Source organism: Protopterus annectens, chromosome 8.part1 (genome assembly GCF_019279795.1).
Source record: "Protopterus annectens isolate FY-2018-M chromosome 8.part1, PAN1.0, whole genome shotgun sequence".
NCBI lineage: Eukaryota > Metazoa > Chordata > Ceratodontiformes > Protopteridae > Protopterus > Protopterus annectens.
Window position 1 is genome coordinate 449741976 of NC_056742.1, and position 17172 is coordinate 449759147.

At 38.1% G+C, this 17172-nt stretch overlaps 1 protein-coding gene across 2 annotated transcripts in view; it reads right to left on the reverse strand.

Moving 5' to 3' along the window:
• LPCAT2 (lysophosphatidylcholine acyltransferase 2) overlaps positions 1 to 17172 on the reverse strand; it is a 777819-nt gene that overhangs the window by 254424 nt on the left and 506223 nt on the right. For both annotated transcript variants that reach the window (XM_044082005.1, XM_044082006.1), the window contains exon 6: positions 8676 to 8734. In XM_044082005.1, the coding sequence (XP_043937940.1) occupies positions 8676 to 8734 (59 nt within the window). The remainder of the gene's footprint in view (positions 1 to 8675; positions 8735 to 17172) is intronic.

Genomic DNA, 17172 nt, shown 5'->3' on the forward strand with positions numbered 1-17172 from the left:
ATGGTTCCCTAATTGACTATTGTAAAATGGTTTGATTGTTTGCAGAGCAAATCTATTATCAGCACTGTCTGTCCCATCATGAAGGACATAGGTGCCACCCCAGGAGTTAATTTACAGTCTCCCATCTAGTTGCCCAGGTTGCACTTAAATAGGGTCATTGAGGATCTCTGCTTAACATGAATTGGGAGTTTATTCCACAGTAGTGGCAGTCTCTGGGAGACAATCTGGCTCTTCAGCATGTTTTAAGTGACAGGCTAGGCTGAGATCTTAGGAGCAAGTGACTGTAGTCCTATTTGATTTGTGGGCGTGCAGCATTTCCATTAGGGCATGGTCAGAGATGTCTCTGTAGGCCAGGCATAGGTCATCTCTAAACAGCCCCCTATCTATACTACATCACCTAAGCCTTTAGTTTTTTCTTTACTTACAGCCATCCCTATCAATTGTAGACACTGATTTGTGCAAATTATTACTTATTTTATCCAAATTTGTTTGCGATTATTAAAATGTCTTCTGAATACATTAAGAGAATTGGAATTTGTAACCCTATATGTGTTATATACCATGCCTCCTTCATTTTGTAATTTATTTCACATACAATCACATTCATAACTAATGCAAAGAGTATGCAACTCAATGAACATCCCTGTCTTACATCACTTTTCATATGTATCTCTTGGCTTAACCAGCTATTTACAAGTATTTTTACTTTATTATTATTATATGCTGACTTACATAATTTCCTAACTTTCTCACTTATATTCTTTCATTATTATCCATAAGATTTCATGTCCAGTTCTATCAAATCCTTATTAAGGTCTCCTATCTTGATTTTCACATCTTCTTTTCTCTCTCTCTCACACATTATATATATATATATATATATATATATATATATATATATATATATATATATGTATGTGTGTATGTGTGTGTGTGTGTGTGTGTGTGTGTGTGTGTGTGTGTGTGTATATATATATATATATATATATATATATATATATATATATATATATATATACATACATACATACTATCTTCCATAATATTTTCTATTTAGTTTCAAATCTCGTTTGCATTATTTTCATAAAGATCTTACAATCATTATTATTCAATACTACTGATCTCCAGTTTTTTTAATTGTATTCTATATTCCTTCTTCCACATGACTTTAGGTATTCCACTACATAATTCTTTATACATAAAACCTTTAACCATTCATTCAAAATCTTTACATTTTTTAAAATCCCTTAATTTTTTTATACATTTCATACCTGATTTCATCTGGTCCTGCAATCAAATCTGTATTTACTTGTTCTGATACTTTTTCTACCTTATTTAAAGAAATCTCCTTTTCCAACTTTTTATTCTCTTTTTCTGTTAACTTTTTTTTACTGTCCATGCTTCTTTCACTACCTTCTTTTTTCCTTTAGACATTTCCTTAGATATATATATATATATATATATATATATATATATATATATATATATATATAGTATACTATATATGTTGCACTAGACTATTCGTAATCTTTTCCTGGGTCCTTTTTATTTCTCCTTTTAAATGTTTTTATTTCTCAAATTACACTGCCATTTTCCTTTACTAATCTGCTTAAGTTACTCAATACTTCTTCTCTTTTTCCTTAGAAAAAAATATATTTGCTTACATAATAATTCTTTTTTTTTTTTTTACTTCTTTCATACAATTCTTTTTCTTTTGTCAAAGTATTTTTTATTATTATGTTCTAAATCTTCCAATGCATTGTTATATGTTATTTTATATTTTCTTTTTCTACTTTTCTCACATCATACCGACACTGTAAAAATTTTTTATATATTTTTTCCTTAAATATTCACCATTCATACCCATTTTTATAAACTTTTCTCGTAGTAATATGATCTTTCTATAACTGTATTACTAATCTCTTTAATTATTCATTCCATGCTTTCTCAGTTATCCTTTTTTATTCCTTATATACTCGTTTTCCTTTATCTCTAGCCATATTGGAAGATGATCGCAGAATCCTATTTCAACTACCTATAACTAAACCTTCTGATACTTTAAAATTATTTATTTCAATTCTGTACATATGCCTTTTGTAAGTCCATGAATTTTTGTCCCAGAGTTTAAACTTACCACATTTTAATTTTATAACTAACATTTTGCTAATATCTTTCCTTTTTCTCTCTTACCTCTTAAATCAGAATTAAATCTCCCGTTACTATAAATATTCATATTCATCACTACATAGTCTAAAATCTGATGAAATAACATTTCCTTTTCTTTACAATTAGCATAAGCATATAACGTTATAATTCTTTATACTTGCTCTTTCCATTTTAAATCTGCAATGGCTAATCTTCCCATTTTTGCTGAAGTTACATTCTAATATCTTTACTGTATTTCTACAGAATTTGGCTATTCCAGAATATCTCTCATTTCCCAAATTCCAAATTATCTTTCCTCCTTATGATTTCTCTGCTTGTTATAATTACATTGATATCACATATATTACACCAGTCCAAGACATCTATTCTTACTATATTCGTAATACTATTTACATTTAAATAAAGCACTCTAAAGTTTTCATTTTCTCTTTTCCTTAGATTCATGGTTTGATAAGTTCATAGCTATTTACTAGGCTAGCTTTCTTAATAGGCCATGCTAAGCTTAGCCAATTTCCCTCCCAAAGGTGAAAATCTAACACTGTTTGTTGCATCTGTGAGTCAGACACCTAAACCATTATACCAACCCTCAGTCGTTAACTGTATATATTCTTTTTCATCCATTTCCTTTCTTTTTCTTCTGTACTTATCCCTTTACATTTCCTTTTCTTTTACCCTTTTGCTAATATATTTTTTCTTTTACTAATTCCCTACTTATTTCATCTTCATCACTTATTTCAAAGCCTTCTTCTATGTCCTCATTTTTTTCTCATCTAATTTTTCTTCTATTTCTACTACTACTAAAATTTCTTGCCTGTGTCATTTTCTTTTCTTTCTCTTTCCTTTTATTTTTGCAATCCATCCATATATGTTCAATATTATTGCATTTTTAGCATTTCAATTCATGTTACATCATGTTTCATTTCCCCACAAATAACATTTTCTTTTGTCACAGTAACTTATCAAATGTCCTTTTTTCCAGAAAAAAATAAATAAACAAACAAAACAAAAACAGTTTTGTGTTGTTCCCAGTAATTTATTATATTCCTACTCCCCTCCACATTTTCATGCTTGATATATGTATATTTTTCCTAGTTCTGTTTTTAACACAATATTACAATCCCAGCCACCAGTCCCTAAACCCCTTTTGTCACAAACTTGTGCAATGTCTAGTCCTTGTTTACATAAAGTTACCAAATGTTCTTTCAAAGTCTCTCTTTCTACCTCTGATAGAAACTGTACATTAATTTTCTTTTTTGTTTCCCCTGTTAAATTCTTTTACCACAAAGATTCCATGGCTTACAGTCTTTCTTTTTTCATATTCTCTAAGAAAAATTTCAATTGAAAAACAGTCTCAAATATAATGTCACAAAATGTCTCTTTTAATAAGAATAAATGTTCTTAAATGTGAACTTTTACACCCAAAGAGCTATTAAATTGTCCGACACTTCATACTTGTCCATTTATTTGTCTTCTTAACTTTGAATCCTGACCACATATTTCTGTTTCTCATTTTCTTCTTCCTTCTTTTCTGCTACTACACCTTTGTCTTCTTTTACTTTATCTGCACATTTTCCTTTCCAGCTCACCACTATTTTTCAAGATTGTCTTTCCATCCTCCTTTTTTATTTTATCCATAATGTCCCTCCAGAAAACATCTCCTTTATTTTCTGGCTCACTCAGCACCACCATTTCTTTAAGTAAATCATCCCACTTATAAAGCCATAGGTTCATAGGTAGGTACTAGGTTATTGGCCCTAGGGCCTATATAGGCCTAGCCAAAGTGTTACCCTGGCTTTTGCCACCCAAGAAAATTTTTCCCTGTGCCCCTGTCGAGCAGAGCCACAGACGTGATCCCCAGTGTAATTTCCTATTTCCCATCCAATCACCAAGATTTGTTTTGAAGAGTGCTAATGAGGAGCTTTGTTTGATATAGATAGGTAGTTTATTCCAGAATATGGGAAGTCTCTCAGACAGGACTCTATCCCTCCAGCATGTTCTGTTTATTGTGGTGACAAGGTTTAGGTCCCTAGAGCATGTAGCTCAGAGGGATTGGGATTTCTTTAAGTGCAGCATGTCCAACAGCTCTGGGTTTGACATAGCTTTGTATGTTAAGCAGACATCACCTCTGAGTAGGCGATATGTGACGGAGTAAAGCTAGAGTTTTTTGAGATGGTCTGCATCAGGCATCTGTTTGACGCTGGTAATCCTCTTTGTATTTCTGCGGCCTTTCCAGTTGTTGTAGATGTTTGGTGAGGTACATACCAAAATGGGCATTGTACTCTATAATGGGTCTATTGAATGATGAGGAGAGGGGAACAAAGACCTCTTTTTTTCCTGGATGAGAAACCTTTGTGAACTGTGATGAGGTGTGCCACGTAGAAGGATTTCCTGACTACTGTGGCGATGTGATTATCAAAGGAGAGACTACTGACCACTTGTGTCCTAGGGTCTCTTATCACACTTTCGGTATTAAGTAGACTACTGCCTATGTGGTAGTTAATGGGTACATAGTTTTTACCAAAGGGGATGACAATGCACTTTTTGGCATTGTGCTCGAGGCCATGGCTTTGACACCAGGCATCTGTCTCAGTGAGGCCCTTTTGTAGGATGTCCACATCATTAGGAGTTTTGTTTATAGCTCCAACTTTGCAGTCATCTGCGAACTTTGTTAGCCAAAGACCTTCTGTGTTAGCCTGTACTTCAGAGAAGTAGATACCAAACAGGAGAGGAACCAGGACTGAACCCTGTGGTACTCCACTTACCACTGGTCTGAAGTTGGATTTAGAGTCTGCTATTTTCACAGTGTGGGTTCTGTCTGTGAGTCAGTTGGCAACCCATCTTGTGACAGAGGGATTTACACCTAGTTTAGTGAGTTTATCTATAATTCCAGAGTGGGGGATGGTTTTGAAAGCCTTGGCGAGATCTGGAGAGGCTGTGTGAACCACCTTACCCTCATCTGAGGCTTTGTAGACTGCTTCAAAGAAGTCCATCAGGTTTAGGAGACATAATCTGCCTTTTACAAACCAGAACTGGGTAGGGCCCAGAGTTTGGAGATTACCAATGTCATTGTTTATAAGTTCCATGATGATACGTTCCATAGCCTTGCAGATCAGGCTCATCAGGCTAATGGGGTGGTAGTTCCTGGGGACCGTGGTTGCTCCCCCTTTGTGGAGTGGAATAACCATTGCTGTACACCATTCAGTAGGCACAAAGCCTGAGGTGAGGCTATGACTGAACATGGTAATTAGGTGGGGTGCCAGTTCATTCTGTAGTTTGTGTAGAATGCAGCCTGGGATATTGTCATGTCCCATGGATGCTGTGTTCTTGGCTTTGGAGAGTGTGTTTTTTACCTGTGCTGCCATGATTACAGGAACTTTGCATTCTTCCAGTACAGAGATGAGCCTTTTAGGGGGTGAGAGAGGATGTTGGCAATATCAGTTGTTTCTGTATATTTAGTGCCATTGTGCTGTAACTCAGAGCAGATCTGAGTGTTGCCATTGAGATTCTTAACATAGCTATAGAATGCTTTGTGGTTGTCTTTAGAATCAGTGGTGATTTTGTTTTCGTAACCAGCTTTGAAGGATTTTATGAGGGATCTCAGCTTCTTACTGAGGCTGACCAGGGAGTTCCTCCAATCATGGATTTTACTCTTTTTTGCAACAGTTTCTTTCTTCTGTTATAGAGTTTGTTTATGGCAGGGCACCACCAGATTGTTTTCCTTTTTTTGGAGAATAGCATCTTGGTTCTGTTAGGGATAGCACTATCCATGCACTCGTGTAAGTGCTTATAAAGTGCATTTGTATAGGATTCAGCAGTCATACCTCTATTGTCCATCAGCATGGGAGTCATGAAGTTTGTCACTTCTGTCTTAAGAAATGTGAAGTTGGCTTTGGAGAAACTTTTTACAGTGGTTTTCCTAATGGGGGGTGGGGTTGGGATGTGGATGTCTAGGTTGATTAGCTTGTGGTCGGATGTGACCAATGAGGAACTGACCTTTGGTGTGGAACACCGGTTGCCCATGTTGGTAATGACCAGTTCTAGGATATTACTGCCCCTGGTGGGGGTGTGCATAAGTTGATCAAAGTTGTTGGAATTTATGAATTCCAGAAAACGTTGAGCACAAGAGTTGGTACATGAGTAGTTTTCCCAGTTAATGGTGGGGTAATTGAAATCATCCATTATTAGGGTGTTAGGTTGTACCCTAATATTTTCTAGTGTGTCAAGAAACGAGGAGTGGGAATCCTGGGGCATAGTAGGGGATCTGTAGCAAGCTACAATTTGGATTGCGGTCTTGCCCAGAGTTAGTTGCACTTGGATAATCCTGGACGTGTTATGCTGAGCAACTAACCTGGAGGTGTGGATATCCTTAATAAATATGGGCACGCCTCCGCCTAGTGTTTTGGTCCAGGTTATGTGGCTGAAAGGTGTGGTATGAATTATAGCCTGGTAATGCAGGGGTGCTCTCTGGAGACTTGAACCAGGTCTCTGTCACTGCACAGATATCGATGTTCACCATTTTAAGGAGTGTCTCGAGTGAGTGCATTTTGAGGTTTAGACTTCTTGCACTGAGTAGCATTACCCTCAGATTTTGCTTGATTGTACCTGTTACGGTGGTGAATTTGTTATTTGAACCTTGCCTAAAAAAGGCACTGTAGGGGTGGCAAAAGCCTTAGCCAGTATCTGGAATCCCAAGGCCAACAGATGCAGGCCATCTCTGGCAAAGCATCGTGGTTTGTCGATCATGTCATCCCAAGCAGACAGATACTGGATCCCCTTAGAATGACACCAGAAGCTTAGCCAATTTTGAAGTCAATCATTTTATCCTTGTATTGTGGTATCATTCTGGGTGATGGCAGGCTGCTACTTAGGGCTAGGGTCATACCTGTCTGGGCTACAAGATCGGACAGCTCCTCCATGTCTACATGAAGTAGTCCAGGGAGGTACATCTCAGGTCATTCACACCAACATGGACAATGACAGAGTCATATTTGTACTTGTTGTGGAGTGACCAAAGTGCATGTGTTATGTGGGGGATCCTGGCACCCGACAGGCAGCTGACAGTAACTTTCTCCTTGTTTAGCCTGGTGAGTGTAACATCAGTGTGCCTGACTATAGAGTCACCTATGACTAGAGTGTTGGGTACGTTATGCCTTATGGGCTGTAGTTGAGTGGCACACTGAGTATGTGGGCTATGTGTCATTTGGCTGTGTTGGGGGGGGGGGAATTGCTTCCATTTCTGCTTTGGAGGTCTCTGTTGTTTGGGCAGATTAGTACTGAGAGCCTCCACGAATGTAGGTGTGTGTTTTGTGTTTCTATGTGTGTGTTTTGGTGGTGAAGGTTTTGAGGCACTATGTGATGAATGTGGTGTGGTGGAAGTATTTACCTCCTCCTCTTGAATGTCTAGTCCAGTCTTGGGTGAAGAGAGCTTTGCTTCCAGTTTGGCTATATAAGTGCATCTCTCTCAGGTTGTAGTGTTGGGTGGTAGGAGGAGAGGGTTGTCTGTGTACATGAGGCAATTGCTGCATTGCCTCAAGATGCCCAGATTCATCAGGTAGACAGGAGAAAACACTGGGAGCTGACCCTTAGATATGCCTGGATAGGTGCTTATTTATTTAGCACTAAAAACTATCTTCCTCTAGACAAGTGCGGAAAGTTGAGTGCTGTAGTAATTTGTAGCTTATTTAGTGTTTCCAATGAGTTCTGAACAAACGCTGAGCTCAAAGAAACAGATTTGAGTGCTTAAACTAGAAAACTGGCTAGTTCTAAGAAACAAAATTAACATAGAAGGTTCCCTCCAACACAGAAAGGCATGGGGGCTCAGAAGCTTACAAACAGTCCTGGATACAGCAAATCTGTATCTGGACTAGACGACTTACAGGAAAGGCAGGAAACAAGCTTAGAAAATATATTTTCTTTTTTTGTAAAGGGGAAAGGAGGCGCAGAAACTAACTGGGTTGGCCTTCTCAAACATTCTCCCTGGATTAGGTAGAATGAGGTAATGACGCTAGACACACTTACTGACTCATCTCCATCAAACAGACTTCTTTGAAGCATCTCAGAATCCTACACACATTCTTCGGTCTCAATATTTACTTTCTCCTCTGGTTTACACCAGTCTGCCACCTCCTTCTCTCTCCATTTGCCTCTCTGTTTCTTCAGGCAACCAGTGTTGCCTGGAAAAGAAACAAAGTGCTTCTTCAAAATGGGTCCCACTCATAATGATGAGTAGGACAAGTTCCCTTTTGTTCTGGCCACACTTACCCCAGTCAACATGAATACCACCTCAGGTCTTCCCTGAAGAGAGGCTATTAATCTACTGGGACTTACCTGGTCAACAAAGTGTAAATTAATTAATCAATGTGTGTTTTTTAAATGTATGCAAGTAAGGAAATGTCGATAATGCAAAAGCTAAATTTGCTCAAAAATCTTATAGATAATAAATATTACAAATACAATAAACAGCTGCTGCTGTGGATAGCTGTACATTTTAAAGGTATTAAAATTCTTACCAGTCTGTTTGGGTATCTCAGAAGCACTGGCTGCACAGGTACACCAGGAATGAAGGCACCTACACGTACAAGAACAACAGTGAGGGCTTCACAGTTCTAGGTATATGTCTGATACATTTTCATAGAACAAACTCAAGCTGTGTCATAAGGAAACAACTGTTCTGTTGTAAAATGGAACAGTTGTACATTTGGAAATATGAATTCTGACACCAGGTAAAATCCACTTGCCCAATCTGGTCTGTACATTTTCCACCATTTAAACAAACTCTCAGCCCTTGCTAAGTTATACATCACTCACCCGTTCTTTACTTGAACTGCCTTAAATCCATCATCTGTATTTTTTCCTCTTCTTCTCATACATCTTTCTTCTGAAAACTACTGCATATTCCACATGACATTTATTATCCTTCATAATACTTTGTTAACTAATTTAAGGGATATGAAAGTTTCAAATGAGCTCCTCTTCTGTCTCCTTGCCAGAGAGGTATACATATCATCTCCTCTTACCATCTCTTCATAATGGCCTTTGATGGACACCTCCCCATTTGTGATCCCTTTACTGGATATCTCCTACTCACTGGACACCTTCCCATTTGTGATCCCTTTACTGGATATCTCCTAATCACTGGACACCTCCCCATTGGTGATCACTTTACTGGATATCTCCTACTCACTGGACACCTCCCCATTTGTGATCCCTTTACTGGATATCTCCTACTCACTGGACACCTCCCCATTTGTGATCCCTTTACTGGATATCAACTACTCACTGGACACCTCCCCATTTGTGATCCCTTTACTGGATATCTCCTACTCACTGGACACCTTCCCATTTGTGATCCCTTTGCTGGATATCACCCACTCACTGTGCATTCCTTTGGAAACAGGTGTCTCCAAAATGATACAATCAATGTATCCTGTGAGGGCTCACTGTACAGAAAGATAGCAATGGCCTTATCTTTACTAATAATGCCTCTGTACCTTAGAATTCCCCATGCTTTCCTCAATGCTTCTTCACACAGTGCTAGAACTTCAGTGTACAGCACTGTCTCCTGTTTTGACTACTTCTGATAAAAGGCAGTAACAATAAATGGAAAGCTGGGCTTTCACTGTAATCAAACAATCAAAATACAGAAAACACTTCTATTAATAGTGGCTATTTAAGAGATGGGAATAATTTTTCTTTATTTATGCTTAAAAGACAACTATAAAGAAGGGGAATTAAAGTCTGACTGCCTGTATGTGTACACACTCCCAACAGAAGATTATATTTTTAAACTACTGAATGACTTATTCTACTTCAAATACTTCATTTTTTTTCATTCAAATTGTCACTCACTGAAGCTGTAGCGACACAACTATCTCGCATACAAAGGGTCGATCTTTGGGTGGTTGCTAGAGTAGTAGATTCACCTGCCCAGGAAGAAGCCATGGTAAGGTCTGTACATACTGAACCAGGAAAAATACCACCACAAGTGAGCTTGTAGGACGGGGTTAAAGCACTAGTCTTGTAAACCAGAGGTCATGAGTTCAAATTTCATTGAGGACTCTGCTTTTTCTTTAACTGACTAACAAACCCCCCTATAACTGTTGGCCACCTCCTTACTAACACACCTCATTATACAGGTGTCCAAGGAACTCGGTGATAAAAGTGGATTGGGCTGGGTTGCACTGCTGGGCTTCTAAAGACCCTGGTGGTTGTTAGCTTAGTATAAACTCATCAACCATATGGAATCAGAATATGGTTACTCTTCTCTAAAGTCTTCAACAAATCACACTGCAGTGCAACTTCACAGGAAAAGTGTGTCTGCTACAAATGAAACTTATAACATGGCTAACATACATGGCTATAAAACAAGTCATGCAGTGAAAAGGCATGAGGAATACTGAAAAGCATAACTGAACAGACACAGTAAAAAGTAAAAGCAAATAATATGAGACAAACAGTAAAACAAAAGAATGCAGGTGGGGGCAAAGTACTTTAACAAGAATGAAAGGGGTTATAGGACAATCATACAAAAATCACCAAACAGCAATGTGAAAAGAGGTCATAGGGCAGTCATACAAAATCACCAAACAGCAATGTGAGAAGGGGTCATAGGGCAGTCATACAAAATCACCAAACAGCAATGTGAGAAGGGGTCATAGGCAGTCATACAAAATCATCAAACAGCAATGTGAGAAGGGGTCAAAAGGCAGTCATACAAAATCATCAAATAGCAATGTGAGAAGGGGTCATAGGGCAGTCATACAAAATCACCAAACAGCAATGTGAGAAGGGGTCATAGGGCAGTCACACAAAATCATCAAACAGCAATGTGAGAAGGGGTCATAGGGCAGTCATACAAGATCACCAAACAGCAATGTGAGAAGACAGCATGGACAACTGAGATATAACAGGATACACAGGAGCTCCACAACAAGAAAGGGGTACAAATACAGCATGATAGATCAGTGGAAAAAATCTCTGCCTTTTGCTCTAGGGTCTGGGGCTAAATCCTGACTTGTGCTCACTGTTTGTCAGGAGCATGTATTTGCTCCTCATGTCTGTATGAGTTTTCTACAGGTATTCTAATTTTTACCCACCTCGCAAAAATAATTTACTTTCCTGACTACACCAAATTGTCCATATACTAATGTGTTTATTTTACCTTCAGCCTTGTGGTTCAAATTTAATGTAAAGTGTCTAAGAAAGAGCTCATTTACCTTCTTGAAAAAGATATAAAAAGCTAGAAGTTATCCTATGTGTATGAATGTCAGATGGATGAGAGTAGTTATAAAAATTTTCAGGGAAAAAAGACCAAGACAGTTCAGTGAAAAGCAGAATGAATGGAAAAGGTCCCCACCAGAAAGTAAATGAGCTTAGCTGTATATACCAAGCAAAACTTATAAAGGTAATCAATTATTCATGTACCTAAAGGCTCAGTAAAGCCCAAGAAAATATTTACTGTGCTAGCCAGACATGCTAAAGAAACACACAGTTTAAACTTGGCAAGATTTAGCAAAGCAGGGAGCAGACATAAATCCTAGGTAACTGGTACTTTTAAAGTCAAAGAAACGAGCATATTGACTGCGACAAATGGAACACACCTGCTGTCAGACACTCAGTACACAGACTTCGAGAAGAATGCGTGAAAGAGTGGAATCAACCCCTTTACTCCCAACTGCAGCAGTAGTCCCAGGAACACCTGTCAATTTCTGGCAGGAGGTGGCTTTTCAACCAGCTGATCCAACGCACACACAGCAGGTAAACTAGGTGCACTTGGTGCTAGACTGCTAGACACACAATAAAATATAGAGTACCTGTTATATGCATTGTTTTATCACCAATTGTCAGATCCTACCTACATTACAACTACATACAAGAAAGTATGCAATTCATTAAAACATGAATCTTTTGTCTGTACCATGTATGATGCCATCTCTTTGTAGGCTTGAAACGAGAATTAGTGTACAATTTGTAAAGGAAAGTAAATTACAAATATAGGCAAGAAAAAACTAAATGTCAAACAGCATGTATGACAAGGATTATACACAAATAATTCTTTGAAGTCTGAAGGTTAATATGCAGCTTCTCATAAGACACTGGGCAATGTGTACACAAGCAAGAGCAGGCAGTCAAGAGTTCAAAACCAGGATTTGGACATTTCTTGACAGAGCAGCAAATGATATGAAATGATGTACTTTAGCACAGGCTATGGCCCTGTAACATTCCTAACGAGGTATTACCCAAGAAGTAATCAACAAGGCACCTGTACACCTGCTAAAAGAAGTATAAATCTTATGGGAGCGTGCCTAGTGATTCAGCCGTTAATAAAGGTCACTGCAATTTGGCTCAATCATTAGGCCGGTAGACCCTGAAGCTGAGGTTCCAGGACTCATGTCCCTTAACACTGGAAAGTAATGAACTGTCAGGGTGTACAAATGAGTTGTCAGTTTACCAGCATCTTCTTAATCCAAAGAGTGCAGACAAAATGGAAAACAGCTTAATATTAGCAGCAGCACTGTTTTCACTAGAAGGACTTTGGATACCAAAAACTGCGGTGACAGTTGAGTGTTTTTCTAATACAAAGTGAAAAAGTTAAGTCACTACGAACAAGTGTACAACATTTAAAGTTACGTATGACCTTACAAATAAGTACCAAACCCTGTATAAAGTATGCATGTTACAGGGTAAAATGCAAATAGATGTCAATGCAAATAAGTACAGCTCACAAAAACGAAGCTAAGGAGCTGTTTGGAAGTTAGCATAGAGGTTTAAGGCTATGGAATCTGGAACTTGCTTCTGCCAACTTTCATTTGCCTTCTTTCATAGGTTCATAGGTTAGTACTAAGCTAACTGCCCTGCCGAGCTATTTTAAACCTAGCCAATTATCTCTTGTGAGACTCAAACCCTTCACCTTGTGTTTGTAAGGCAAACACCTTAACCATTTGGCCACCCTCCCAACCCAGCCTTCTGAGTGCAGCTGAACAAACTACTTAACCAAGCAGTGGTCTGGGTCAAATGAGAAATCGATAACTTAAAAATACCGCAGTAACAGAAAATTTCACAACATGCACACTGGGCAAAGTGACTTTTTTACTGAAAAAATAAATAAGCGAACAAACCAGATAAAGGACTTTCTAATGAAGTCTATATGTGTTAGACAAAAGTGCTTTATCTGGTTTGTTTACTTTTTTATTTTTTAATAAAGGTCACAATGCAAGTGTGCATGTTGCAAACTCTTCCTTTATCACAACATTTTCAGTTATTAAATTTCATTTTGGTTGCAGGACTGCTCCTCAACTTTGGTTTAGGGTTCAACTGAGAAATTGAAGTGGGCTTATCATTGGGGTCCTAGACTGCATGCACAGTATCTACCTACAAAAACATAACATTTAATCCAGCCAGGTGTCTGCCACCCAAGTTACAGTTTCCGTAATATGATACCATATCTTTGAGAATGGGCATACTGTGCGCTAAACTTTGATTGGAGAATGAACATTCTTAGGCAGGGTGTTAATGTACAGGTAATGCCGAATAAAAAACATGTTCACCACTTCATGTCAGGATATTAAGCTGCCATGAAGCTCACACAGTTAAGAAGCGAATGGCCATTTTTTATGATCACTAAATAGCACTTGTACTTCCGCGGTGGTGCAGCGGTAGCGTTGTTGCCTCACAGCAAGAGGTTCTCCCGTTCAATTCTCGGCTGGAGTGCGGGGAGTGCCTTCTGTGTGGAGTCTGCATGCCCCCCCCCCACGGTTGGGTGGGCGTTTGAAAGACATGTGTAAATGGGCGTGCCTTCGGTGAAGGCTGAATGTCGAGCTGGCACCTCGGCATTCATAAAAATCTACTGCCAATCATTAGCGGACTGGAGTTCCGCTACGGCGACCCCTAACTGGGAAAAGTCGAAAGACAACAACAACTAAATAGCACTTTGCTACACAGTAAGAGTAAAATAAAGAGAAAGACTAAATAAAAAAAGAAAATTGTTTGAGTATTTATATGTGTGTGTGTGTTTGCGCATGCTTATATTTATACTTGTATGTATTTGTGTACATGCATTCATGCATGACAGTGAGTCAAACTGAGACAGCTAGATGGGAATATTGATTGCAAGTAGCAGTCCCATCAGCACTGATTCGTTAAACATGAAGAGTTATGACTCTTAATGATAGACATTTTTGACTGACTTTAATCATCTGTGAAAGCAAAACCATAGGCGGTAAAACAGGGTGGGGGTGCAGTGCAAGGAGGTGCAATGCTTTCATTGTGTGTGTGTGTGTGTGTGTGTGTGTGTGTGTGTGTGTGTGTGTGTGTGTGTGTGTGTGTGTATGTGTGTGTGTGTGTGTGCGCATTTCATTTGTTCACAGGCAGAAATCTGAGGATAAACTAAGTGTGTGTGTGTGTTTAGACATTACATACTTACATTTCTAATGTAAAATACTTTATCCAACAAAAATAAATATACTAAAGCAAGTTTGATTGATTAGGTGGAGGAACTATTTTACATCAAAAAAATATAAAAAAAATGTATAAATCCATCCATCAAGCTACAATCCCTTTTTTCCATTTTTCAAATGGGGACATGGAGTCACATCTACAACAAAATTAAATAAATGCAAAATAATATTGTAGACAGCACCATTCTCTAAGCACAATAACGCCCTCAAGGGTGTGTGTAATTGTGAAAATAACACACTTCTACAGTGTACAGGCACCCCTTGGTGTGCATTATTTCCACAACACACACCCTGTTGGGCTTTACTGCTTGCATTTTAGAGACACAAGGACCACTAGGCTAGAAATATGACCAACATTAGCAACAGACAGACTTCCCAGGCAGTCGACTTTCAGCATCTTCAACATTATGGCAGAATTTTATAATGCATGCTGTATTTTGCATTCCATTCCTCTCCGATGCCATTAAGAAGAAGAGCAGTTTAAGTACTATTTTACAGTTCCTGAAAGCAACAATTCCATACAGGACCAGGCCAGAAAAAACTATGGCAAAATGAAGAAATGTGTACAAACACATTTACAAACTTCCCTTTCACAAGCCGTCGGGGGAGCATGTTAATTATCTCTAAAACCAGAAAACAGTTTAGCACACTGCCTCAACACATGTAAAACACCTCTGTAAATAAACATGTCATCAGATTATCTAAGGAAGGCACAGGGGCACATACATGTTTCTAACAAAGACCAATCACCTAGTCTGTATTAGAATGACATCCGTTCAGACCTTGTTACAACCTCATCAACATGTCGTAAGTAGAAACTTGTTTATATTGTGAAGCATCCACCATAAACAAAAAAAATTGGATGATTCTTAAGATGAATGCTTTAAAATAAAAGGTAGTTTCCACTTATGGTATGTTGAAGAGTTCATAGTAAAGCAAAAACATGCCACTATCGACTAGACTCTAGCTTGCTGATGTAAGAGCATTATTAAAGATCTGTATATCACTGTACATTCTTAAAACAATTTGCTGAAAAATATGCACATGAAGAACACTTAATAACTAAAATAATCAAAGAAATAAATAGTGAAAACTGTGCTGAGCATCTCAAGGCTTTGTCTAACTTCTTATAACCATGCAGGCTGCTGAGAGGACTTTCACACAGAACGTCAACAGACCTTGTTCTTTCAGACCTATTACACATCCACAAGTCCATTGGTATCATAAATACACACTTAAAATAAACTATTTTGCAAAACAAATAGGACATGTTAGAGGGATAGGTTTGCATCAGAGAATATTGCTTCTATGGAACTGTGTTCTACTCTATATAAAGAAAAGTGCACCTCTTACTCTAGTCAAATGTAATTTGGACAAATGGAAGGGCAACCACAAATTCACCCCAGTTTCACCCAACTGCCCCTCAGAGATAGGGAAAACATGAAAGTATCTCAACATATCCTTGTTTAACCCATCTCTGGATTGTGTATAAAATATAATTGTTAAAAATTACCATGGAAATGCAAGACTAGAATTCTCAGGATTGTCACAGATCAATAGTCCAGTAAGTACTATGAATGTATGTACATATCTCCCATAATAACTTGATAAAGAAAAGGTTATGAATGTTTCACAGTTCAGGGCATTTTATCTTTTCAAGACCTTTTGGAAACCACTGTAACCATTTTATTTTTCCACCTGTAGAATTTGAGGAAGTACATTTTCAGTTTCTCATCACATTTCTAAAAGGACACAAACAGTTGTTTTAGCTACCCTGCATTCTCCTGTTTGCAGTCTGTTCCCATCTATCCTCTATTTTATATGCCCAACCCACTTTCACTTTCCCTACCCCCAACACTCATTGATTACATCTGAGGACAGCTCTCCTCTTTGGACCACACCTCCTTTTTTGGGAGCATCACCAATGAGCACCCTGCCCCGCCAGCGTAGGTATGCTCAACCTTTCCTGCAGCTCTGTCAGTCACCCAAGCACCTCACCGAATATGGGTCAGCTGGGCCGTAGTCAGGGCTTTATCACTCTATGTCACCAGGCTGTTCCCATCTATCCTTGAGAAAAAATTTTCAGTATAAACTTTAAATTCACATGAAAATCCACCTCTAAAATTAAAACTCAGATATTAAAGCAAATAAAAACAGAAGTTTTATTCTGATTGCCTGCACTACATCTTATGTAAAATAAAAGATTTGATGACCTATAGAAAAGTAAATTTCACAGCAAATGCAGTTCTACGTTAATTTCTAGTTAACATGCATGATATTGAAAGCTGTGAGCAACTGTTTAAACACTTAAGCAAAACTGTACATTTTCAGCTGCAGTCTAACGTGTCAAGACATGTGCACCTAATCTTGGTAACACTTGGGGAATGAAAACTGTTTCCTGTAAGCCACGAATTATTTCAAGGCTCAACTTTTTATTTAAAAGTATGGCTTTATAATTGTTTTCATAGTTGGTAAGCACATCTGTGTTTATAGCAACCAGCTTATAACACTACACTTTTCAACAACTGATGTAGCTTTTCAGTGATGGATA